This window comes from Cenococcum geophilum (genome assembly GCF_001692895.1).
Source record: "Cenococcum geophilum 1.58 unplaced genomic scaffold K441scaffold_24, whole genome shotgun sequence".
Classification (NCBI taxonomy): domain Eukaryota; kingdom Fungi; phylum Ascomycota; class Dothideomycetes; order Gloniales; family Gloniaceae; genus Cenococcum; species Cenococcum geophilum.
Window position 1 is genome coordinate 1,293,913 of NW_027137582.1, and position 24,976 is coordinate 1,318,888.

General features: G+C 44.5%; 8 protein-coding genes across 8 annotated transcripts; 6 read left to right on the forward strand and 2 right to left on the reverse strand.

Moving 5' to 3' along the window:
* Positions 1–12,410: 12,410 nt before the first annotated feature.
* On the reverse strand, positions 12,411–13,449 carry K441DRAFT_677848 (uncharacterized protein; the record flags this gene model as incomplete). Its single annotated transcript, XM_067651105.1, has 3 exons — positions 12,411–12,557; positions 12,595–12,892; positions 13,088–13,449. The coding sequence occupies 3 exons, from the start codon at positions 13,447–13,449 to the stop codon at positions 12,411–12,413; spliced, it is 807 nt and encodes a 268-aa protein (XP_067503486.1).
* A 20-nt stretch (positions 13,450–13,469) lies between these two features.
* K441DRAFT_660804 (uncharacterized protein) lies at positions 13,470–14,183 on the forward strand. Its single transcript, XM_067648772.1, has one exon. The coding sequence runs from the start codon at positions 13,485–13,487 to the stop codon at positions 13,932–13,934; it is 450 nt and encodes a 149-aa protein (XP_067503487.1). The 5' UTR covers positions 13,470–13,484; the 3' UTR covers positions 13,935–14,183.
* K441DRAFT_128867 (uncharacterized protein) lies at positions 13,799–15,604 on the forward strand. Its single transcript, XM_067640064.1, has 4 exons — positions 13,799–14,134; positions 14,199–14,297; positions 14,369–14,641; positions 14,702–15,604. Exons 1-4 carry the CDS (start codon positions 14,065–14,067, stop codon positions 15,280–15,282), a joined length of 1,023 nt encoding a protein of 340 aa, XP_067503488.1. The 5' UTR covers positions 13,799–14,064; the 3' UTR covers positions 15,283–15,604.
* On the forward strand, positions 15,187–16,243 carry K441DRAFT_128859 (uncharacterized protein). The gene has a single exon (XM_067640063.1). The coding sequence runs from the start codon at positions 15,413–15,415 to the stop codon at positions 16,052–16,054; it is 642 nt and encodes a 213-aa protein (XP_067503489.1). The 5' UTR covers positions 15,187–15,412; the 3' UTR covers positions 16,055–16,243.
* Positions 16,244–17,311, forward strand: K441DRAFT_128896 (uncharacterized protein). The gene has a single exon (XM_067640065.1). It carries the CDS (start codon positions 16,434–16,436, stop codon positions 16,977–16,979), a length of 546 nt encoding a protein of 181 aa, XP_067503490.1. The 5' UTR covers positions 16,244–16,433; the 3' UTR covers positions 16,980–17,311.
* Positions 17,312–17,545: 234 nt separating this feature from the next.
* Positions 17,546–19,715, reverse strand: K441DRAFT_660806 (uncharacterized protein). Its single transcript, XM_067648773.1, has 6 exons — positions 19,261–19,715; positions 19,099–19,207; positions 18,888–19,039; positions 18,351–18,838; positions 18,016–18,300; positions 17,546–17,969 (listed from the first exon to the last, which is right to left on the reverse strand). Exons 1-6 carry the CDS (start codon positions 19,466–19,468, stop codon positions 17,664–17,666), a joined length of 1,548 nt encoding a protein of 515 aa, XP_067503491.1. The 5' UTR covers positions 19,469–19,715; the 3' UTR covers positions 17,546–17,663.
* A 1,227-nt stretch (positions 19,716–20,942) lies between these two features.
* Positions 20,943–21,919, forward strand: K441DRAFT_128960 (uncharacterized protein). Its single transcript, XM_067640066.1, has 2 exons — positions 20,943–21,099; positions 21,161–21,919. Exon 2 carries the CDS (start codon positions 21,265–21,267, stop codon positions 21,871–21,873), a length of 609 nt encoding a protein of 202 aa, XP_067503492.1. The 5' UTR covers positions 20,943–21,099; positions 21,161–21,264; the 3' UTR covers positions 21,874–21,919.
* Positions 21,901–24,479, forward strand: K441DRAFT_563805 (uncharacterized protein; the record flags this gene model as incomplete). Its single annotated transcript, XM_067643622.1, has 8 exons — positions 21,901–22,326; positions 22,373–22,591; positions 22,724–22,900; positions 22,949–23,385; positions 23,438–23,589; positions 23,650–23,948; positions 24,001–24,195; positions 24,243–24,479. The coding sequence occupies 8 exons, from the start codon at positions 21,901–21,903 to the stop codon at positions 24,477–24,479; spliced, it is 2,142 nt and encodes a 713-aa protein (XP_067503493.1).
* Between the last annotated feature and the right edge of the window lie 497 nt (positions 24,480–24,976).

Genomic DNA, 24,976 nt, shown 5'->3' on the forward strand with positions numbered 1-24,976 from the left:
TATAATAGTAAAGTTAACTATTAATTAGTGTTAGTTATATAAGGTAATATTATATAGCTACGGTTCGTAAATAGTATAATAATAATTGTTATTCTGTGTCTTAATAAGGGAAGGCGAGGAGCTTAAGGCTCCTCGCTACGCTAGTGCCGCGGCGATACATAACAGTAACTTGCCGCACGTAACGGCAACTTGCTATATGTGACGGCAATATACCTTATATAGTAACTACTTGCCTTTATTCCTAATAGTAATAGTACTAAAAATAAAGATAAAGATAATAATAGAAATAAAAATAGTTATAAAAGTAACGAAAAAAAGGAATAATAAAGGAGTAACTAAATAAAAAATTATAAAAGTAAAAAAATTATTAAATAAGTAATAATAATAAAAGTAGTATAATAATAGTAATAGTAGAAGTAGTAGTTTAGATAAATATAAAAGTAATATTTAAAGTAATAGGTATAGTAATAGCTAAAATAATTTTTAAAAAAATAGTAAAGTAAAGTAAAAGTAGAGATAACATAAGTAATGGGGTTATAAAGGTGTCCTTAGTTATAAAGGTTTTAAATACCAAAATACCTAAGAATACTAATTTGGTGGCAAATAACTAGTAAACCCTATTAAAAATCATCGTATTATTATTAAGGAGCTTTAAAGCCATAAATATATATAACAAAGTCTATATTAAGCCAATTTTTAGTATTTTAGAGCTTAATTTCCCGCTTAATTTCCTATTTAATCGGTTGCTAAGAGTTATTAATTAACTCAATATCCTTATCCGAGGACTCTTACTAAGTGTCCTCTAGTAAAGTAGCTTCTTCTACTACCTTCTTAGCGGCTTTCTAAAGTTGCTAGATAAAAGCAGTAGCAGTAGCGGCGGCAGTAGAGGACTCCTCTGCCCGCTTCCAAAGCTCTTTTATAATTAACTGTTTTAATATTATATAATTAGCTGCTATCTAAGCCGCTAATTAAGCTTCTTTAGTATTCTTTCTGCAAGCTATATTGGCGGCAGTAAGAGAGTTTTGTTACGCCTTCTTAGCCACCCTTCCTGCTTCTCCTACCTCTCGCTAGTATTCTTTAGCTAGCTTTTTTGCATTTATAGCTTTCTTCCTAGCCTCCTTCTTAGCCTTAACTTATTCCTTAGCAAGTGCTATAGCTACTTAATAATCTTTTTTAAGCTGTTCTTTGGCAAGCTTAGTATGCTCTTTAGCCTTACTAATGGCCTGCTTAGTAGTAGTAAGCTCCCTTACTGCTTTTAGAGTAAGAACTAATTCGGTAAAGAGCACATTCCGTTTACTTTTTTTTTAGCCTTCCGCTCCTTAGCATATTGCCGAAGATTATTATTTTCTACTTATATAAGCTCTAAGCCTTCCTCTAAAAATTATAGGTGTTACATTAACGTTAAAACAACTGCCTCTATTACCTCTAGTAACGTTTTTGGATAAAGGATCGTGCGCGTATACTGGGCTCGAGTGTGCTCGCTATTGGGCGGTAGAGGATATATAGGAGAGGACAAGACCGTTATATGCTTAAGGGTAGATAGAGGTGTAGATAGCTATATAGAGGAAGGTTATATAGAGCAATAATTAAGAGCTTAATTTAGGTTAAGGGGGAAGAGGCCTGCTGCCTTAAAGGCGCTCCTAATTAACTCCCTAGTATCGTCAGGAAAACGGGGGGTGGCGCACGAAATTTAGTTTCGCTAAAAGTGTTTTTGGGGCCCGGGGCTAGCTCTCCGCCATATTAGCTGACCCCCTAGAGCTCTACGCTAGCTTTCCGCCATATTAGCTGACCCCCTAGAGCTCTACGCCAGCTTTCTACTATATTAGCTAGGCCCTAGAGCTGTACGCTAGCATTATGCTAGCTTATGGCTATAAAATAAACATTATTACTATTATTGCGTTTATTGCTATTAGGGTATTAAAATCCTAAAGGCTCCTAGCAGGCTCCTAGCAGGCTTCCTAGTAGGCTCCTAGTAGGACTTTAATTTTCCTAGTTATCTTAATCGCCCTGACAGCGGCCCACAGTGCTATCGGGTCCCCCACTATATTCCCGGCAGCCTCTCCGTGTCTTTACATACCCCTTGTATACCTAAATACCACTTATTTTTTACCCTTCCTTCCATCCTCTCTACCTAGGGAGGCACTACAACGGCAGCTAGTAGATGACTGTGGCCAGAACCAGACGACCGTCGCCAGAACTAGATGACTGTCATCAGGACGACCGTCATCAGGACCAGACGACCGTCGTCAGGACCAGACAACCGTCGTCAGGACCAGACGACCGTCGCCAGAACTAGACGACCGTCGCCAGAACTAGACGGCCGTCATCAGGACGACCGTTCATCAGGACCAGACGATCGTCGCCAGAACTAGACGACCGTCGTCAGAACCAGACGACTGTCATCAGGACGACCGTCATCAGGACCAGACGACCGTCGCCAGAACTAGACGACCGTCGCCAGAACCAGACGACCGTCATCAGAACCAGACGACCGTCATCAGGACCAGACGACCGTCGCCAGAACTAGACGACGATCGTTCGAACAACCAGTCAGCAACACCACGAACGACTTAATCGATCGATCGAGTCGAACCAGAGCCTCGATATCAGCCCGCTACCGAATCAAATCGAATTAGATACCATAGACAGATATAGACGGTAGGCACAGACAGGTAGGCATATACAGGTAGGCACAGATAGGTATAGGCAGGCAGTAGGCAGGCAGGTAGGCAGGCAGGTAGGCAGGCAGGCAGGCAGGTAGGCAGGCAGGTAGGCAGGCAGGCAGGCAGGCAGGGCAGGCAGCAGGTAGGTAGGCAGGCAGACAGGTAGGCGGGTGCTAGGCCTAGTTAGGAAATTAGTACACGGCCGGTGGATCGTCAGGAATATCGCCAATTGACGATTTGGAGCCTCTGCAAGAGGCTTCCCACTTATTTTAATTAATTGCTTAATAACCAAATTTAAAAATTTAAAACCNATTATTATTCCNATATAAATATTGCAGTTATAGAAAATATTATAACTATTATAGTAAAAAGATATATTATAATTTTTAAAATTAATATTATTAATATTACTAATGTTGCTAATATTGCTAATATTGCTAATATTGCTAATGTTGCTAATGTTGCTAATGGGGCCCGGGGCTAGCGTAAAGAAGTGTACATGAGCAGATCAGCGGATCTAGCTAAAATGACCCCGGGCCAGCCCCGGGCCAGCCCCTGGCTAGCCCCTACCACTCTCCCGTTTTCCTGACGATAAATATACGGCCGAATCTTACTAAGTATTTATAGAAAATAGTCTCTATTAATACCAGTAATACCGCAAGCTGCATATTTATTAACCTTTAATAAATATAGTTGCTTAAGAACTGAAAATATAACTAAATCTAGTGGCTATAGGAGGTATGTCGAATATAGCGGTAGGCAAATTGGTATAATCTTTTTTGACCAGCAGAATTTAACAAACTCAATATTGACGTGGCTACTGTGGCCGTCTATAATTAAGAGTTAATAGCCGTTATATTTACTATCGGTTCTGTCTTTTATTGCTCTCTCCTATACCTTAGTCCGTTAGGTATAGCGCTTAAAGTACTCTAGCTACCGTATACTAAGCTCTTAATTTAACTATCTATTTTTGCTTATTACAATTACATACTTGCCTACAGCTTTCTCTGCTTCTTGCCATAGCGATTCTGTATATTAGCGTCCTTTAAAAATAATAAACGGTGGAATCATCCGCCCTTATATACTAATTAAATTAATCTATAAAACCCACTCCTAAGAGCCGTTAATTGTCTTAAAATTAATAATATTGCCTCTTAATACTACTACCTTAGCACTATATATAAAGCCTATAGCGTAACCAGTCTCATCTATATTCCATATATTAGCGTCATTAATATTATACTAAGTCTTTACATTAGAGTAATTGGTAAAAAACCTTTTAACTAAAGCAGGACTATTATTAGCAATAGCTCGTTCTAAGCTAATTAATTATATATAGTAAGTATAAAGCTCTTCCTGCCGTTTTAAGAAGCTATATATCCATTTTATACTAAGTAGCATAATTTTAGTGTAGTAAGGAAAGTTAGAGTTTTCGCGCCGAAGAATAAGTGTCGCAATTATTTAAATTATATAGTATTAATATAGAAACCCGGCTTTAGTAAGATAAATACAATATTAAGCAATTACTGCCTTGCCAGCTAGGGTAATACGATATTGGTTAACGTGGGCAATTTAGTAAGATTATGATTTACCTTAAAGCCACCGGCGGAAAGTAACTGGATTAACCTTATGGGCTTTTATATAAGCTTCGGCGCTTTTATAGAGTCCTATTATTCGCCAGGCTTTTAAAGCTGCTTATAAACGATCTTCTACATCTAGAGCACGCGGCTAGTAAGGGATGGCTTTAAATTTAAGTATATTATAGGGAGTTGTAGGTAGGGAAGCAAGGGGAAATGTTAAGGTGTGGATGTTTAAAGCGGTAGTATATTTATTTAGGAAATAAGCTAGCCTAGATAGGAAGGCGGTAGTTCGTATCGGTTATAACTAGGGACACCTTTATAACCCTATTACTTACGTTAGTAATAAATATAGTAGTAATAATATATATATAATGGTAATAAAGATAGAAATAGTACTAGAAATAGTATTAGAAATAAAATAGCAATAAAATAGCAATAAAAGTAGTATTAAAATTAATAAAGTAAAGTAATAATTAATATAAAAGTTATAAATAGTATATAAATAATAAAAAAAAGGAAATAGTAGTAATAATAATAAGTAACTAAAGTGGTAGTAGTAAATAGTAGATAAAGGTAGCTATAAATTAGTAAATAAAGTTATAGTAAAAATAATAATAATAAAGTACTAAATAAAAAAGAAATTAAAATAGTAGTGGTAATAGTATAAGTAGAAGTAGTGGTAATAGTAAAATAAAAAAAGGAAAAATAGGATTAATAGTAGAGGTAATTAATAATAAATAAATAAAGAGGTAGCTAAATATAAAGTAACTTTTTATAAAATATAAAAGTTAACTAAAAAAGTTTAATTAAGCTATAACGTTAAAAAATGATATAAGAAATATTAATTTATAGCTTTATATTATCTCTATAATAGTTTTACTATTACCTATATAATTATTTATATAAATAGTTTTACTAACAAGTCTATAAACGGCACTATAATAATTCTACTAATAGGTCTATAAATAGCTATACAAACGGCTATATAAATACCTATAATAGTCTTTATAATAGGTTTCTTAATATACTTCTAAATAATTTTCTATATAGGGTAGTAATAGTAGTAATAAAGTGGTAATAGGGTAGTAACAGTAATAGGGCAGTAGTGAGGCAGTAATAGGCAGTAGAGGGCAGTAGTAGGGCAGTTAAAGCTTTAAAGCTTTAATATATTTATTATATCTTATTTATTACGGCTAGCTTCCCGTAGAAGCGATCCAATAGATTAAGCAACAATAAGGGGCTATATTATAAATAGACTAAGGTAAGGGCTCAAAAAAGGGGGCGCGGTAAACAACTATGTACATATTCGGTTATCGGGGCAACATTAGGGCAACATTAATCCATAACCAATAACGCCTTAATAGTAGCTATATAGACAAACCGTTACATTACCCCCCTTTAAGCCAGGAGGATCGCCCTCAATCCTCATAGTTAGGCTCTCCTTATCCATCTTACCCTTCCATCCTTCTCTACTTTATTATCTTCCTCTAAGGGCTCTAGATCTACGTCCTTATAATACGCCTCTAACCATTGCAATAGCTGTACAGGTAGTCCGGTATTATGGGGTCTCTTGTTATAGAACGCCTTAATCTTATAGGGGGCGCCAATAAAGCCGTCTGCGTTATACTAGGTATTATTTAGGTTATAGCCTACCCAGTTAACCTTATACTATAGCCTTCCGTAGTAGGTTCTACTAATAAGGATCTTATCAATCTTATACTCCGGCTCGCTATTAATTAGGATTAGCTCCTCTAGCTCCCTATTTTAGCCCAGTAGGGGGTTATCTAAGTCCTTTCATAGTTAATCGGCATAGAAGACATTTAACATCTTTATATTTAGAGGTAGGTTAATAATATACGAGTGTCCTTTTATGCTTAAAATCTTATAGGGCCCTACAAGCTATCTATCTAGCTTAATACTTAGTTAGTCGGTAGCCTAGCCCTTCCTAGTAATATATACTTAATCACCTACTCCAAAGTCTGGTTCGCGGCGGTGCCTATTAGCTTACATTATTTGCCGCTCTTAGGCCTTCACCAGGCTATCTCTTACCCATTTAACTGCGTCCTAGGTCCTATATGCGAAAGCCTAAGCTTCTTATTATATCAGCTTCTTATAAGGTATTAAGGTTACTTATATACATTCCTCCCAGTTAAAGTAGAGCCTCGGCTTAAATCTTAGCTCTAGCTCATATAGTGCAAAGCCAGTAGATTTATGCGGTAAGATTACCTATACAAAGTCTATATAGGGGAGAAGCTCTAACCAATTGTCCTAGTAGTAGTTAATAAAGGGTCTTAAGCGTTAGTCAATATACTAGTTTAGTACCTCTGTATTACTATCTATTTATAGGTAACCGGATATAGAGAGCTTTTACTTAACGCCGGTTAGTTTATATAGCTCGTCTATAAAGGCTAAGATAAATTAGGGTCCTTAATCTAATATAACCGTCTCTAGAAGACCGTACACGCGCTAGACGTATTAGTAGTACAGGTTTACTACGTTAGCTACAATAGCAGTTTTATAGCAAGGTAGTAAGAAGGCTCTCTTACCTAGTCAATTAACGACTACAAAGACGTTGTCGAAGCCCTTTTTGTCCATTAGGAAGGACTTAAAATTAAAAGAGACATACTACCAGCAGCGTTCACCAATTAGTAGGGGGTGCAGTAGGCCTAGGGTTTTGTTGTGGGGTATATAGGTCCTCCTACAGGTCCTATAATTTCTTACATAGGTATCGCAGTTTAACGGTAGTCCTAGCCAATAGTATTAGTCTACCACAAGTTTCCTAGTCTTCGTCTTACCTAGATAAGCGGTTACCTAGCAAAAGTATACCTCTATAATAAGGTAGGTACGGAGGCAGTTAGTATTAAGGACTATTAGCTTACTAAATTAGGTAAGTAGTCCTCCTTAGAGTTTCCAGCCCTTCTAGTCTTGTTCGGCTAACTAATATAGCCCTACTAGCGATTTACTAGTTCGATTAGCCTAGAGGATCTAGTTAACTAGCTTATACAATTCCCACTTATAATTTACTGCAGCTAGGGGGTCTCTTAAGGTTACCTCTAGTGTAGCAATTATAAGGGCGGGGTTAATCAGGTGCATAGTACGTGTAGCTACGTCCTTCTCTTTCTGCGTCTTTAGGTCCTCTTACTTTCGTAATAGGGTATCGGCTACTATATTCGCCGTACCTAGCCTATATATAATCCGCATATAGAAGTCCGCTAATAGGTCTACTTAGCGGGCCTACTATAAACTTAGCAGCCTCTTAGTTATAAAGTACTTAAGGGCTTAATAATCTATAACCACTATAAAGGGTATACGCTGGAGGCCAATAAGGTAACCTCGCCATTCCTATAGGCCTCTTATCACCACTAGCATCTCTTTATTATAGATCTTATACCGCATCTCTATAGGGGACATTATCTTTAAAAAGAAGGCTACTAGCTTCTAGGTCCCATTGTCTTGCAGCTAATTTAGTACCCTAGCTACTACTCTATTACTCATATTAGTCTCTATACAGGTATCTCAGAACGGTAAGTAGTGCTTAATTATACTACCAGACAGCATAAGGGCCTTAACTCGCTTAAAGGCTTTAAGCTCCTTCTCCCCTAGCAGGTACTATGCTTCCTTCTTTATAAGCTTACTAAGCGGTTATATAACTCGGCCGTAATCCTTTAAGAAGGCCTAATAGAAGTTACAGAATCCTAAAAAAAATTACACCCCCTTTACTAAAGTAGGGGGCTCCTAATCCTTAATCGTAGCTAGCTTATCAGTATCCATAGCGATCCCGTTAGTACCAATAATAAAGCCTAGGAACTTTATCTTAGTAACATTAAACTCGCTCTTCTTAATATCCGCTTATAGGCCTACCTCTTAAAGCCTCTATAAGACCTTCTTAACGTAAGTTTTATATTCTAACGGGTCGTTTAAGTAGATTAGGATATTGTCCATATAGGCCGTACAGAAATCGTCTAAGTAGTTAAAAAGGACGTTATTAATAAACCTTTAAAAGAATATAGGGCCGTTGCATAGTCTAAAGGGTAGGATATAATACTTATACAATCCGTACCTTATACAGAAGGTAGTTAACTCCTCTACCTCTTCCTTTAGCTATATACGGTAGAAAGCCTGCCAAACATCTAGCTTGGTAAAGATTTTCGCTCTTAATAGCCTAGTTAACGTCTCCTCAATTAATGGCAGCAAATAGCGGTCCTTCTTAGTAATTACATTAAGCTTTTAAAAGTTAACGTAAAATCGCCACCCTCCTTTAGGCTTCTTAGCAAATAGGACCGGAGCTATAAAGGGTACGTTACTTAATACTATAAACCCCTTCTATAAGTACTCCTATAGGTAAACCTTAATAAGCTCTAGCTGCTCTAGCAATATATTATATAGTAGGCTAGGGGCTAGATTGCGGCTATCGCCTTTAAAAATAATATTATAGTCCACTCCCTCGCGATATAGTAGTAGCGTATCAGATATAGCCTTTAAGAAACTATTAGTATATTCTTAGTAGGGCTATAGCAGCTTTTTATAGACAAGCCAGCAAAGTTCCTCCTCATTATTAGGTAGGGCGTCTTATCCCTTCCTATTCTTTATTAACTGGTCTATCTTATAGAGACTAGTATATCCAATTACTACATCCTTACGCTTCGCTCCTCGTAAGAAGTTCCTCGCCTTAAGTAGCGCAATATCTACTGCCCTAAACTCCCTAGTAGATAAAGGCCTCCTTTTTCTTAGCTTTAACGGTAGAGCTAGCCTAGGGCGGAGCTAGTCTTCCATTTTCCTAATTATATCTTAGGTATCAATCTTCTAAGTATACTTATAGTCGTACAAGGCCTGCTTAGCTTGCTTTAGCTTAGCCTATCCCTCCAGCTTAATTTTAGTAGAGGACTTCTTCTCTTAGAGTTGGCTAATTACGACTATACGTTTAAGGATACGCTAGGGGGTAGGCCTAGGCTCTAGGTTTAGTAGTATATCCCTTTAATCTATATCTTTCTAGTAATCCTCATTAATTAGTAGGGGTAGGAGCTCCTTTCTTAGTATAATTACGTCCTACCTACTATAGTAGTTCCTCTTAGTTCGCTATACTAAGACCCAATATTTACAATTAATAAGGGCCCTAGTCTTCTTGAACCACCTACGGCCAATAAGAAGATTATAGCGGCTAGTATTATAGAATAGGAACTATATAGGGACTCGTTAGCTATCTATAACTAGGTTAGCCTTAAAGAGCTATCTAATTATATCCGTCTACTAGTTATTATGGCCAGATACGGCAACTCCTTATCCTTTAATCTTATAGAGCTTTAGTTACAGTCGTTACTTAATAATTAGCAGTAGCTTATAGTATATAAAGCCTCTCCGCCCGCCCTAGAGTTAAGTAGACTTATTATATTAAGAGCCACGCTGCCTAGCGCGATCCTATATAAAGTTATAAGGGCTGCGCCTCCTAAGATCTCCTTTAGCTATACAGGCGCTATATTAATTGCTCCAATCTACTCTAGGTAGGAGACTTCTCCTAAAGCTACTTGTTTTCCAATTCCGATAAGTTAGTAACTATCTTATACTCTTCACTTTAGTTAATTACTTTAGCTTCCATTTTCTTCGGCGCTAGGCAGTTATTAGAATAGTGTCCTTACCTACCACAGTTATAGTAAGTAGCTGGTGCTTTTGCAGCCGGTAATAGGGTTAGCAACTACCTAGAAGGGGGGGGACCCTTAGTCTCTTCAGCGCCCCTTATAGAAGCTCTCTTAATAGCCTAGGCTACTCTACGGTCGCTTCGTTCCTTACCCGTCTACTTTAGACCTTAGGCGTACTACTAAGCAGTCTTATAGTAGGCGTGGAAGTTATAGTCTTTATCTACTACCTTAACCTCCATTTAGACGCGTAGGCTGTCATAAAGCTTATTATAAAGCTCTTCTTTCCACTAATCTTATAGCATCCTTAAGATATTTGCCAGCCATACAAAGTTAGATTAGAAATCGTTAAAGTCTCCTAGGTACGGCATCTTAAGGCCCTTAAGTTCCTGCTAGGCCTTAATACGGCAATCTAGGTCCTTAAAGACGTTCTCTAGGAACTCAAGTACTTTTTTACTAGTAGGGTTACGTCCTATATTGCGCTCTACTTCTAGGTAGGGTAAGAGATAGTTATAAGCTTTGCCTCCTATACGCGTTTTAATATACGCTACCTTTATATCTTCCTCCTAGTCTAGGTTATCTTGGTAAAACCAGTCTATATTAGATCGAAGCTTATTTTATACATAGCCGCTCCAGGCCTAATAGGTAGGTTCTTTCCCATCTATAAGTGTGGGCGGATCTAGGAACTTAGCTGTACGGCTTAAGCCTATAGCGCTGCTCGTCTAAGAGAATAGTGTCCCTTCTTGCGTTATTTATACCAGCGTGCCTTCCTCCTCGTTATCCTGCAGCCCTAGGGCTTATATAGTGACCTTACAGCCCATCCTAGATATCTTCTAATTGGCCTTACAGAGTTCGTCTATCCTATTATCTAGGCGCTCCGTAAGCTCCGCTATCTTTACTCTAGCCTCCTCTTTCGCATTAAGAGCCTCGTGGGCATAGTTATTTATAAGACGCTATAGCATAGCAATCTACTGTTCCATCGCCTTCCTTTATATTCCCTAGAGCTTCAGCTCTTCTATAAGTTCGGTTATAGGAATCGCGGCTAGGCTCTAGGTGGTCGCGGCTATATACTCTCTCTTTATCTCCATCTCAAAGTATATAGGGTTCTCATCGTCTTCCAATTGCGCCATAAGACGGTTTTATTTGCTCTTTATATCATCTAAAAGCTCTGTCTCGCCATAGTACGGTTAGAGCTCTAGCGGCTCAAGTAACGCGTCTACAGGTTCCTCGCGACCTGCCAGCGCTGGGTCAATAGCTATCTCTAGTACACTAGGCCTCAATGCGCTCTTTCTTACTATAGTGTCTCTCTTTACTTCCTCAGGCAAGTCCTCCTGCTACTAAGATTGTACTCCAGGTGATCCTTCTAATCTAATTACCGCAGTCTCTTCTTTTAGCTGCTTAATCCGCTGTCGCAATTACCTACCTCAAGCAGGGCTTAGAGGGTTGGTTGGTCTATAGTTGTAGTGGTAGAACAGCTCTATCTGGCTACGCGTTTAACCGTTAGACCTAGTATTGTGTCGCCTCTACAGGCCAATTAAGGGTAGACCTTAGTCTAATATTACGGCTAGCTTCCCGTGGGAGCGATCTGATAGATTAAGCAACAATAAGGGGCTATATTATAAATAGACTAAGGTAAGGGCTCAGAGAAGGGGGCGCGGTAGACAACTATATACATGTTCGGTTGTCGGGGCAACGTTGGGGCAACGTTAATCCGTGACCAACGACGCCTCGATTGTAGCTATATAGACGAACCGTCATATTATTCTTATTTCTACTTTATATAAATATATATAAAAATATTAATAGCGTTTGTAATAGTATTTATAATAAGTCTATTAATAGTCCTAATAGTAAGGTCTTTTATATATAACGTTTTTATATAATATATTCTATAATATAAAGTACTTTTTATAATAATAAAAGTAAAATTAAAAGTTATAGCTATAGTTAAAGTAGTAAAGTTAGTAAATTAAAAAAAGAATTAATATAGTATATAAAGAATAAAAATAGTAATAGTAATAGTATTAAAAGTAGAAATAAATATAAAGATAAAAATAAGAACAGTTATTTCACGCTGGGTGGAATTGCATTAGGAAATGGAGGCTTCCTTTTCGGGCCGCCTAAGGCCCCGTTCGTACTAGCTCCGCCAAGACCTCCCTTCGACCACCACCATAAAAGACTCGTCCTCTTCCCACTTCTGCTGCATTTAACCTCTATTCTTTCCCTCCCATCCCCTTCCCTTGTCCCAACGCTAGTGTTACATCCTGCAAGCCGGTGAGCCATTTTCCATTCCATTCGTTTCCTTGACAGCCTCTCGCGACGAGCTTGTGCCGTGTCTCGCACTGACCGACTGCCACTTTGGAACTCGATTCCGGTTCGCACTCATGCTTTCCAGCCCTTCTCCTATCGCCGCCATCATGCCCCCTCCTTCTCCGTGTATTTCTCTCTGTTCTTCGTCTCCTGCTCCTTAGCACCAAGCGCTCCTCTGTCGATTTCCTGCAATGCATTTGTCTTCTTTGCCCACGAAATCGGGGCGTTTAGCACTGTTTCCTGCCACCCAGACGCTCTTCCTGAGTCGCCCCTCGCTTTCGCTGTCTCGTCCCTCCGGCTGCATGGTTTTCAATCGCCACGCTCCGCTGAAGCTCCCGGCTCTGGCTCCCGATACGGAATGCAATGTTCCCACGCTAGTCACTGCATGATTTTAGGCCCCTAGTATCACACCTCGTCTACTTCGGCGACTTGTGGACCTGCCGTGCCCTGCCGCTGGCTGCCTTTCCACGTCATGTCATGGTGTGTCTCAGCTGGTACGGGCTCGAGCCACGGCGGCACTTGCTCTGAGTCGACGTGAGCAAGGGCAAGGGAGCATCGGCCCCAGCTCGATGTGATACCGGGAGAACAATGCAATGCTGCATTGACCTCAAGACTTGATAGTCGGCCTCCCCGAACGCCTAGGACCGCTGATCCAAGTGGTGTCGCATGATACGATGCTTCGGATGCAGATCGGGCAATGGATAGGGTGCTGGACCTTGAATTCCAATAACGGCACTATACTCGCCTGCACGGTCGTATCCTTTGACCGCTTGCCCGTACCAATGATCACGGCATATGGGAGGTCTATTGGCGGAACTGCAACCCTCACGGAGGCTCAGCTTATCGAATGCCTCATCCCCTCCCTGAACAGCCTCTGGCTGGTACACTAACACCGGACGCCAACCCCGTGAAATCCAATATCCTAGCCTGCCAGCCTGGGTATGCGTCAGCCGACATCATGTGGATCCATCGTCCCATCGTCACGTCGGCGCTGCAACCTGTTTCAATCTGCACATCGGCGATCGCCTTTTCCGAGCTGCCATACGTGTGTCCTGTATAGTGCTGTCTAGTACCCTTGGGCATGACACTGGCTGGACTGCAGCTATGCCGTGTCGTAGCTCGGCTGACCGCCGCTCTCCTTCTCGATGCTGTCCACACGTCACCATCAATGGGGCTCTCTTTGATTGGCTTCGAGCCCTTCTGCCGTATCCCGTCGGAACGGTAGACCTCTCCTCCAGGGATCGGGGTGGCTATTTCTGATGCCATCCTAAGCATGCACCAACTGCCACCTGACACTTGATATGCGCGTTGCACTGAATCGTCTCACCGTTTGTTTGCGATCGCATACAGATACGTATGCAGTGGCTGCTCTGGACGAATCATTTGAAGAGGAAGTCACGTCGATTGGTGGAAATTTCGGTCGAAGGGGCTCGGGGCTGGGTGTAGTGCGGGCGGAGTATGGTTGCATTGCGTTCCGGAGATGGTCATGCGGTGAGCGTCAGGCCTTTTTGACTCGTATCAAGTTTATGCGAACTCGGAAGTCGGTGCTCATGGTTTTAGTTAGGCCGAGAGGAAAGGGGCTTGCTGATGCCGATGTAAGAGGGTTCATTGTGGTGGGGTTTTTCCTAGAGGTACTTAAAGAGCCTGCTTTGCCCCCAGTTTCTAAACGGTATCAAAGTACAAGCCAGAATGTCAGCTTTTCCTTAGACTTCCTCTTTTCCATTGGGACCGTTACGGACCAATCCGCTTGATAGCATTGCCTTCTACACTGGCCCTCCTCCTGATCGGAGGCGCTCTTTATACCGCACTCTGTCCAAGTCCCTAACTGCTTGTGGACGTGACGACTTGGCCTTAAGTAACAACGTTGCTAAACCGAAAAGAATGAGCGCCCAGTATCGGCTTAAGACATCCAGCTCGCAGCGAAAGGAGGATTTTGGTCCCTTATATGCTGGTACGTTGCTGCAGATAGGCGTAGAGACTATCACTTCTCGCTAATATAACCACGCCACATTTAGAGAGCAGCACAGACTTAGAACCCGGCGGACAGAATACGGGCCAGTACTGGACGGATGGTAATCGAGACGAGGACGGGCCTACTCCTAGTAGCAGTATAGGTAAGTCTTATGTGCAGTTTAATCGGAAGGAAGGTGTTACAACGATGGACACTAACTGATCTCTAATTCAGCGGCGGACCACGCACTAATTACCGAAGAACTAGAAAAGCGCGAAACTGCCTCGGATGCCAATGGCGGAAACGACTTCTCCTTATTACAAGACACCGTAACCCGCCCACTTGCGGTTGCTAGTACACATCGCACTGCATCGGACTCTGCGAGGGATTCTGCAGCGAAGGGGCTAACGAATCCGACAAATACAGAGCCTGAGCTGAGCTTTTACTCGGATACCGCCGCCGAGCTAGATGGCTGGACTATGGAAGAAGCGGACGTGCTGAGCGATGGTACGTGAGACTATTCCTACACCACTCCCCTTAATATGGCTTTGTCTAATGGTTGTGTAGGTCAATTCGTCACCCCCGAACTGACCGAGTTGATGATGATGGAGGTAGATAGTCTTGGATCTGCTAGCCTTGACAACCCAGTCGATACCGAACTCTCTACTGACCCTCATAATGAGTCTGAGGAGACCAGGGACGAGGGTCATGTCCAGGCAGTTCTCGATCCCATTGCTGATCCTGGGACGATTGCTGATCCTGTGACGGATGCCCAGGGCAACGAGCCGATCCGTTGTCATGATGCGAGTAAGGCCGATGCAATTCATCCGTTATCCGCTGCAACTCCACGACCATCTCACCATCATCTCCTTCTAAGCCCGGAGGATTCGGAATCCGATTCGGCCGTCTCAGTAGATGGATACGATGGGCCAAAGTCTAAGACAGGAGAGCTTTTACACTTTTCGGCATCCTCGGCGGCCGCGGCCGCGCCCTCGCCCTCCTCCTCTTTATCGCAGCCGTTGCTTATAGGGCGAGCCAAGGCAAAGCCTAGTAGGAAACGAAAGGCTTCCCTACCGCATCACGTCAACGGCCCTCTTGGGAAACGCGCGTGTCAGCGTTTTCGCAGAAGGATGGCGTACGGGATCTGACAACAAGACCGCCTCCGCTGGGCCTTACTCCGACCGGGCCTCGCTGTCGCCGCCGCCAACCCAGAGAGTGAAGGAGCGGACGGAGTTGGGTAACCATAATAAATTACCCTTAAAGATTCAGGAACCGTCCATGACTATTACAGACATTGTCTTCCACCCCGTTGCATCGTCGCCAGAGCTGGGCTTCCTGACTGCGATTATACGCAATGCTCCGAGCGTGTTCGCAACCGGTGGAAGAGAATTGCTAAATGCCTTGGAAGGAAGCGTACTGGACGATGGGCAGAAACTGGAGAACATGTCCATCCAGCCACTCGCCTTAAGTATAGCGCTTCTAACGGCATCTATTTGCAATACCAATCTCGTTGCGACCTCATTTCACACCCGCCGTCCGACCTTGCAGACGAAACCTGCAAGGAACAAGACCGAGACAGCGATATTGGCTGTGGAGCGCCAGCCGCGGAGGAAGCCCCACGCTGTTGGCCATTGCGAAGATGAGACATCTAGCGAAGACGACAGCCCCAGCGATCTCGACGGACATTCGAGCGAGGATTCAAATTCCACAAGTGATGACAATAGCGCTGCTGCTGGACATGGTGCTGAGCCTTTACGCCTAGCGAAAAGGCTTCCCTGGACGCGGGCAGAGGATGACAACTTACGCCGCTGGAGGGAAGGCAGTAAAGACTGGAATTGGATCTTCAGCCAGTTCCCGAATAGGACTCCGGGCGCTGTTCGTACGCGCTGGCACACGAGGTTTCAGCAGAAGGGAACATGAACGATGGATAAGTCGGAAAGGGAGACGGCGACCCGCTAGCCCGTGGCCTGCGCGACAACAGCGAGAAGGGAGAGGAGGAACGGCAAAAACGGCGGAGACAGCGGGGGGAATGACCCACAAACCGGAGGACGACAACGCTCCGCAGCGTCGAGTTGGCAACCATCCTCGCCGCGTGCCAATAGAGCAGATCCGAAGCCTGAATGCGCACTCGTAGTGGGCACATCCCAGATCCGTCGCTGGGGCTCTAGAATCCACGCCGGTCCAGACCGCAATCGCCTCAGCCAAAAGCCGCGGAGTAGGAGTCGACCGCAATGGCGTTGGTGGATCGTCTCCAGATGCCGAGTATAGGGTGATAGAGATTACTATTTGCCCTGTCTCGATGAGAGTGTCATCCCTGTCCGCTACCATCCAGACTACAGGCGACGCGGCAGCGTTCTCTCACAGCGAACCGGCCACGCTTTTGAGCGAGGTGCTTGGTCCAGTAGGGAAGATTGAGGGTGTTACTCTCAAGCCAATGTCGTCGTCGGGCTTGCGGATGATGACTGGGTTTCGCCGCATGGACGTTTGCGATACACCATGCCTCGTAGCCAGCAGCGAAACCAGGCCCGCACCGGCCGACGATATGTGCTACACCGGCAGCCTAGAACAGAGGGCGCTGTGTAGTTCGGCTGCTAATGCGAAGGCCAGCGAGACCACGGTGGAGGAGGAAGTAGAGCAGGAGGAGAGCGTTAGCGATGGTGGTTTTGGTGCGAGCGACGATGGCGATGGTGCTGGACACGCTGTGCATCGTGGGACCCGACGCTTCTTGAGAGCTCGAACCCGTCGTCCATGGAAAGAGTTGGACGAGCAGCGGTTGCTGGCGTGGAAGAGGGAGAACAAGTCGTGGGGATGGATCTTTCGCGATATACTCTTAGGGAAAAACTGACCTCACCAAATTCCATTTCCGCTTTTGAACCTGAGCGTACAGGGGCTTAAATTGAGCAGTGACTAAGTGACCTGAGCTTGTGGCTGTGCAATCCTGAGCAGGTGTTGGCCGCCTGAGCAAGCCTGAGTAAGCCAAGTATTGGTCCGAACCTGGGACAACTGACGTCCCAGATTCGGGCCACTCCCCTGTTTAGTGGCCTAGTTCTTAAACATATGGCCCAGTATCTGGCACCAAGTGGCCCAGATTTAGGGCCCTAAGCTCGTCAAAACTTTCCTTCAAAAAGTGCCGGCAAAGGAGGCATACTGAAGCTCTACTACGTCTACGTAGCGTGGCGCGTGGTCGGCTCGGGAAAGGCCTTTGGCTCCGGTTTCGCCAGCTTCAAGGCCAACGCTGTTACAATATTTGGATGGGTCGAGCAGTGGACCGCCATCATCGGCGCTATTCTTCCCTCCCTATCCGCCATGCTGCTGGCGTGGGCTCGGGGGGTTGGTGCGCTCAATGACAACTTCGCGGGAACCACTAGGACTAACAAATTACGTGAGGACAGGCCAGAAGATATGAGATTGCCCGCAAACTGTACGCAGCTCAAAGAGGTGGATTTGGGAGATGACATGAATCAAACACTACACAGTGATGCCAAGTCCGCCGCAGACTCGTCGAAAGTATGATTAGAGGAGAATATTATCAGGCATCTCCAGGAGGTTGTGGCCTTCGCCTCCCCATGCTTCGCTTTTGCATCCAATACTGTCGAAATATCCACCATCCAATCACAACGGCAAGGGTCGATGAAACTGAGAGTGCGAGGAACGACCAAGAACTGATACGAATCCGGACTTTATCAACCTCCTCGACCTTGAAGAATGGAGTTTGGACAAACGCTGACAGACTGGCGATCGGGACCAGCAACAGTCCGATTCCTGCAATGACATGCATAGAGTAACTCTCCATTTGCATCACCTGGCTGTCTCGCTGGCTGACGAGGTTGAACGTCTGCTACTGTCATCTTCCGTTCTTTGGGCTAATGGAATCAGCTTACCAAATGGATCAAGTTGTGGGTTCGTTTTTGTAGAGTATCGATCTGGACTTGAGAAGACTCTATGACCGTGAGACGGTATTCGAGGCTATTTTGTACAGACATGACGATATCACACTGGCAGGATATGAGATGCTTTTGGTGGAAACGTGTCGCCGAGCTGGCTATTTTGTGCAGTGACTTCAGGCTTTGCTCAAGGTAAATGGCGTCTTTAGCCATGTTGTGAAGTACGGGAAAGTTGGCGTGATCCAAGGCATATTTCGGCGTCGGGGTTGCCTGAATAATAGACTTGTAACCACCCATTAGCCGCGAACGAATAGTTCTGATAGCCAGCTTACATTCTCAATATCCCTAAACTCATTCCGCAAAAGCTTCATATGAACGGTAACAAGCTGATAGAGCTCATCGATCAAAATATCAATAAGAACATAGGGATCGTGTAAGATATCGTGTACGTTGCCTTTCTTAAGCAGGTTCTGAAGACGATCTCGGATGTCCTGAGTGCTTCCGAAACACACGAACGTGACGCAACGTTTCCAATTCGAGGGCGGGCTCCTAAGGGTTGTACCAGCCTGGCTTTTAGACGAAGAGATACATGCTGAAGAATTTGGTCCAGAAATCGAAACTGGAGATTCCACTAAACCTCGATTAGAGGTGGTGGCATCCAAGGTGCTACTATGGGCATCGAGGTCAATTTTCAAATAACACCCAAAGCGGTCCCATAGAGCAGGAGGTTTGGAATTGAGAGTTCCAGCGGGATCGACTACCCTCAATCTATTGTATTCGTCGATATTAGGATGTCGGGATAGAAAATGAAACCAGGTGTCTGAACAAGATCAATACCTATCACGAAAACGGATTCCACAACTTAGTACTGTGAAGAGCGCCGGAGCGCAGTGATCCTCCAAATGAATGGCTAACAGATTGGAATCTCTCCGACAGGAATGCAGTTGGTACATCTAAGAGTTTGAATAGTTGTGTAAATTCGTCAGCCGTGCGAGGTTCGGGTAAGTCTAACGGACTTAATCTATAATGTGTCAGTGAAGGAAAGTTTTTCAAATTCCTGGATGCGGATTTGAATTTTACACGATTCTTAAATCAGGAACAGATTTTGCACTTAATAGTTGAATTGCGGACACGCTATTTTGATGGCCAACGAAAATCGTCTCTGCTGATATATGATTGAAAGGTTTGCCTGTTCCGTGTCAAGCCATTGTAGAGATATATTGCCAGAAGGCTGCAACTTACCGACCTCCCAGTCTAGAACAATGAGACTGAACTCTCCCCAAGAATACCGACCCCCTACAGCCAGCTTTTCCCACCGCTGTATCCATACGTCATCCTCACTGAGGGAACTCATGAGAGCAAAGTTCGGAATCAGGCTTATTCGAAAGAACGGCCAATCTGACAATCCGTCCCCTTGTGGAAACTCGAAGTTCAGAAAAGTGTGGCCCATTCGACAGTGAGAACATCAAAATTATTCCGGTCGCGTGCATGACCTTAAAATCTCAGGGCTTCTCTTGTAGCCGACCATTGGCTGTTCGAATGCTGCACTCCTTTAATCCAAAAATTCTGCCTTTGCTCAAAATGACAGGGGTTTATTGTTCACTGTCTGGACGCCTTTCTTATTCCGACCGGTGCTCATTACGCCTTTCGTAGCGTAGAACTTACAACAGAGCAGATCCCTATCATTTATCCTCAAGCACAGTGCATAATTCCGATATTCTAAATGTCGTACAGTTTAGTTCTACGACTTTAAGCATGGAGACCCCCAAACTGAGAAAATAGCTGGGTAACATTTCGGAGACACTTGGATCCGTAGATTCGTTTGTGCGATAGTGAGCCTCAGCTGTGTGACCCGGTACGCTCAGAATATGTTATCTTGCCGAGTTTATCCCGGGTACTTAAGAGCATGATAGGGTGATAATCTGCAAGGCTGCGCGGTTAAGGCTTAGCATTATGCACTCTCGCTTCTTCTACTTGGCACAACATGTCCATCCACCCAATTGCAAAGAGTTAACGATGCTCACAAACATGCAAAGTCAAGCACACGAGCTTCTTGTCCATAAATGCCATATGTTATTGCAGTGCCCTGCTTCGTCTGTTACCTTGGCACCTCCGTTTGGAGATTGCTCATCTGGGCATACATGGATGCGTTTTACTCTGGTCCAACCAACAGTTGCCGACTGGAGGGCCGCGGCGCGCCTGGCGCCAAATCAAATATTGAGGATGTGGAGTGGATTTGACCTCAGATCCACGCCACGCCAATCCAAATAGATCACTGGATACAGTGAACGTCCAATTAGTTCCTAGTGATGGACTGTGGCCAGATTAGTGGTGCTTCAAGGTGGACACGAAACTGCTATGGATAGGCATATGGCTCTTTGTAACCGACTACCGGTACCAAAGCTTGCGCCACCCTATGACTCACCACCCTTGTTTTCAGCTGCAATTGTACATCGTTTCAGCTGCAATGGTACATTGTCGTCATCAACCTTTGCCACCTATTTTATGTATATATTCTACTTGATTTCCATAGATTTAGAATCAAGTCGCTCATTCAATTCCCCACACTACAAAACTTACACTCTTCCTAGGTTGTACGATGAGACACACTAGGACTCCCAAGCGCTTACATTTGGAGTAATAGGACATGTGACCCTAAGTAGCATTGTGGTATATAACACTCTCTTGCGGAGCATAGTCTCCTGGAGAGACATGCAGCATCAAATCCACATTACTTTGTTCAACAGGTCCCCATCGGTCAGTCCGAACGGGGGAAACCCCAATGGTGGAGCACCCCAGAATCCATCATATTCTCAGAGCTCGAAGTCAAGTAAGACTGAAGACCACGGTGGCAACACACTCCCACCGGAGGTTACCGCCAAGGGCTACTCCTCTGGCGCTTCGACAAGGCAGACAGGAAGTAATTACAGTGGCAATCAGTCCTCAATCAACTCTTCTCCCAACCCACCGACCCAGTCTTCCCATCTCCCCGCCTATAAATACCCAGCTGGAATTCCTCAGCAGCCTGCCATGAACTCGCAGCAGAACCAAAGCACAAACAGTCATCCGCAGTACCCATATGTAAGAAATTATAATTCTACCTCCGTTCAATGTAACTTACATACTCATACCACATTCCCAGACACAAACACAGCCCAGTAGCTACTACCCAGGACAGAGCAGCAACAATCCAAATCAAGCTGCTAACAAGTTCTGGTAGTCTCTAACAGAGACTACCAAGTAGCCATGAGCTACTCCCCCGGCGGTCGTAATGGACCCTCGGGTCGGGATGGAACACACGGTCATTATTATTCCAGAGGAATCGAAATGCAACAAACCCAGCTTTATCAACAATCGGGTGGATTCGACACTCATAGACAGAACAGTCCACCTAGTACAAACCTCCCTGTCCCTCCCCGTGCCACCCACTCTCCACGCTCCGGTCGCCATAAAGCTGCCGGAACTGGGGCCACTATCCCGCCTCCAATGTATGCCGGCTCTGACCACAATGAATCGCCGCCACGGACGCCGCCTAGATTTCAGCCTTCTAGCAGAGCTAGCTCCCCATCACCTTCTAGACTTTCGGGATTTTTGCAAAACAATTCTCAAGTTCAACTCATATCCCGGCAGCGTCCGCGATTACACACTCCTGACTTGGCTCGAAGATCTGATCAAGTACATCAATCCCGGATGAGCAAATTGGTCCGTTATTTTCAGTTCCATCGTGTCACTGCCCCTTGGTTAGTAGGGCTTGACTCTTGGAGAGGGGATGAGGGCATATATACACGTCGCTGGAAAGTAAGTCGCATTCTATTTCAGTCAGCCAATCCTCTCAACCGTGCTCTTGAGAGATGACATGATTCCATGATTTCACTTGCGTGAATGATAGCTGATTCTAACCGACAGGCACCAACGTATGTAAAACTCGGTCTATCAGCAGAGACCAATCTCGACAACCGGCGCTTGTACATTTGGCAGAGATTCTGGGGCCATACTGGAGAACTCCCACATCGACAAGGAGTACAATACCGAATGATAGATCCGTTTTATCGTGTACGCTTTAGAAACAAGGACGAACGATACATCAGCAATTGGGACGGCGGATTAAAAGAATTGGTTGTCCAATGTGTCGACTCGGTTTTTGATAGTCCGAACGATGTTCACTGGAATCGGGCAAGAATCACGGACCTGTCACCATTCTCACTTCGTGTGGCCGAGTGGTGTCAGTGGGGAATCGAAAGGCCGGGCATTAGCAAGCGCCGACGTATTCTGCGTCGCGTAGTCGGCGGATTTCTTCTGATTATCGCGGTAAGATGCACTAGTATCGATCAAGACAGCAAACTTACATGAATAGAATGTCGATATCTCGGCCTTGTTAGGGGAGAAGAATCAAAGCTCGCCTGGGTTTTATGAAGGGTTTCACTATCGCCTTCATGGCTACCCGGAGTTTTCAAGAAATCAGATGGAGCTACACGATCGTGGTTCACAGCGCGCCCCGCATGTCCGATCGATCGGGGTAAGGACACTTTTTTCATTAGGTATTTTTTTTATTTGTCTAACATCTCCTAGCCAAGTTTGCTTGTCAAAAGGGTTCCAGTTGACCCGAACTTTCCTGACGGCAAAGAAGTGTGCGATCTAGTTGAGACGGACAACGTAGGTACCCTAGCAACGCCTGATGTCACAGCACCACTGACAAGATGAACAGTGGGATGCCATGGCGCGTGGAGAGCCTTTTCCAGAATACATTGTCCTTGCATACGTGCAAGCTCAATTTCCAAAGGAGATGCAAGGGCAGTTAATTCAACTTGGCATGCAAGCAGCGAGGGAAGCCGGCGTACATCATTTTTGGGTGGCTTGCTCGTGTATGGCTAATACGGACGAGGTATGTCGATCTCCAAAAATTCTCGCTTCTTCAGCTGAAAGGATATAGATATACCATATCAGCGACTTTGTTCGAGGAGCCAAGGCCGTGGCAATTGCCATCAATGGAGATGGGACTCAAGGGTCTCTTGCACTCTTGAAGCAATTCGGCGAAAGGGTTTGGACATTACCAGAGATCCTCCTTGCTGCAAATTCAGACAACATGTTCCGTATCTATAGCCCCGGTCGACCACCCCTGGTTCTCACTCGACATCAATTTATGCGGGATGTTTGGTCCGACTCACATATTTCACGCCAGCTTGTTGAGCATTTTCAGAATTCTCTGCAGCTCTCTCGTCTCCAATTATCGGTCATTGCGCTTCAAAGTTTCTACGCTCGGGATCGAACGTTATATTATCCGGCAGACATTGAGTACGCTCTCATGGGACTTCTTCTATGTCGTGTCGAGGCAACAAAAAACCACACAGCATTTGAGGTATTCGCAAGGTATGAGAACGGCAATCGAAACTTGAAGCTGGAGTCGTACTGACTAGTATAGTCTTTCCTTGCTCGCCGATAGTGATGCCATGTTGGAAAGGATGATCTGTTTGCAACCAATGAAGCGAAATCAGCCATATCATATTATGGACGACGCATACGGAGCCAAATTATACGACATCTACCCAAGTATTCAAGTCTCTGGCATTGGAAGTGCCAGCACCTTCCAAGCCAGAAACAATAATGGAGCATTCGCACTAACCGCCAGCGAAGAGGAGCTACGAAACACCGTCATAATCGACGGCTTTCGAGGTGCAAAAGTGCGCTGGAAGTCGTTTGCTCCAGTCAATTCTGTGAAGCGGCTATCGATCGCTCGTAGAGCAGCAGCCATGGTCATGACGAACTCTTCCATCGTCTTCCTGATTGGTGTCATTCTTGTGGCTTTCAAAAAGTGGTGGGCGTTCATTATCCTTTTCTTTGGCCTAGCAGGTTCCTTGGCCGCTCCTGAGCTTTTAATAAAGATTGCCGGTGGAAAAAAATGGCAGCCCCAGCCCTGGCTTTTTGGAATCGAGGTATGTATATTCCAATAGGTAAAACTGGCGACATTGGGCTGATATGATATAGGGTTACTGCGAGATTGGCGAGATCGAAAGTAAAATATTCGGATCAAACCAAGGCCACTTGAGATGGAGTCCATGGGGTTCTCCACTCAGTCGACATAAACCTGACGAGTTTGGAAATGTGCAAGGGTGTGATCCCATGAAATATCCAGAAGTACAAGAAAAGGTCAACAGAATTCGTTCCACAGGTGAATCTCAGGTAAGGAAGTCTATCTCCCTGGGTTTGTTTCGACTAACTTGACTTAGATTTTTATGCTGGTGGATACGCATGTGATGGAAGTGACACTGTTTGCCGCTGAGCGGCCACCAATCGCGTTTCTTTTAGGCGGTAGTGAAGGGGGGATGGCGAGAGCAATAGGAGTGTCCCTCGATTGGACCACGAATACGTTGTATAGAGAGTGCGTCCTTAGGATGGATTCAACTGTTGGAGATATCATGGGTCCTGTCCGTCGGGTGAGGATAGGCTTGCGTCGGCGCAATTAGGAACTTCTGCAATGGAAGAGAGGCTTCGTCCAAACAAGCTAAACCTACCTGAGATCGAAACCAGCAGTGATCTATTTGGACCGGCGCGGCGTGGATCTGAGGTCAGATCCAATCCACTTCCTCAATATTTGATTTCGCGCCAGGATCGCCGCGGCGCTCCATTGCAAATATATACTATTTATAGTAAGTCTTAGCATATATTTGGTGGTAATGCAGAGCAATAGAGGAAGTTTAAACTTACCAAAATCGTCGTCAAATTGACTCCTAACTCTCCTTAGTGCCTTCCTCTAGAGCCTTATCTGTGACGGCTCGTACAAATGCTTCTGAACCGAAGCTTGTAGAATGCTATCTTACAAAGATACTAAGCTGAGGAGCAGAAGAAGGTTGAGGAAAGGATAGGTCTATATACACGAGCCAAGTCTCTAAGCGAGCCCCTGACTAGGCTGCATGTAGACGTCGCAGGGGCAGTGCCCCAGCGCCGTCACATTATCCTCATC

Coding starts and splice junctions, on each gene's coding strand:
- K441DRAFT_660804 (XM_067648772.1), top strand. CDS start 13,485: ATGCGCGTTGCACTGAATCGTCTCACCGTTTGTTTGCGATCGCATACA.
- K441DRAFT_128867 (XM_067640064.1), top strand. CDS start 14,065: ATGAGCGCCCAGTATCGGCTTAAGACATCCAGCTCGCAGCGAAAGGAG. Junction 14,298..14,368: donor TACTCCTAGTAGCAGTATAG/GTAAGTCTTATG, acceptor TCTCTAATTCAG/CGGCGGACCACGCACTAATT. Junction 14,642..14,701: donor AGCGGACGTGCTGAGCGATG/GTACGTGAGACT, acceptor ATGGTTGTGTAG/GTCAATTCGTCACCCCCGAA.
- K441DRAFT_128859 (XM_067640063.1), top strand. CDS start 15,413: ATGACTATTACAGACATTGTCTTCCACCCCGTTGCATCGTCGCCAGAG.
- K441DRAFT_128896 (XM_067640065.1), top strand. CDS start 16,434: ATGAGAGTGTCATCCCTGTCCGCTACCATCCAGACTACAGGCGACGCG.
- K441DRAFT_660806 (XM_067648773.1), bottom strand. CDS start 19,468: ATGGGCCACACTTTTCTGAACTTCGAGTTTCCACAAGGGGACGGATTG. Junction 19,208..19,260: donor TGTTCTAGACTGGGAGGTCG/GTAAGTTGCAGC, acceptor GACACGGAACAG/GCAAACCTTTCAATCATATA. Junction 18,839..18,887: donor GCGCTCCGGCGCTCTTCACA/GTACTAAGTTGT, acceptor GATCTTGTTCAG/ACACCTGGTTTCATTTTCTA.
- K441DRAFT_128960 (XM_067640066.1), top strand. CDS start 21,265: ATGAGCTACTCCCCCGGCGGTCGTAATGGACCCTCGGGTCGGGATGGA.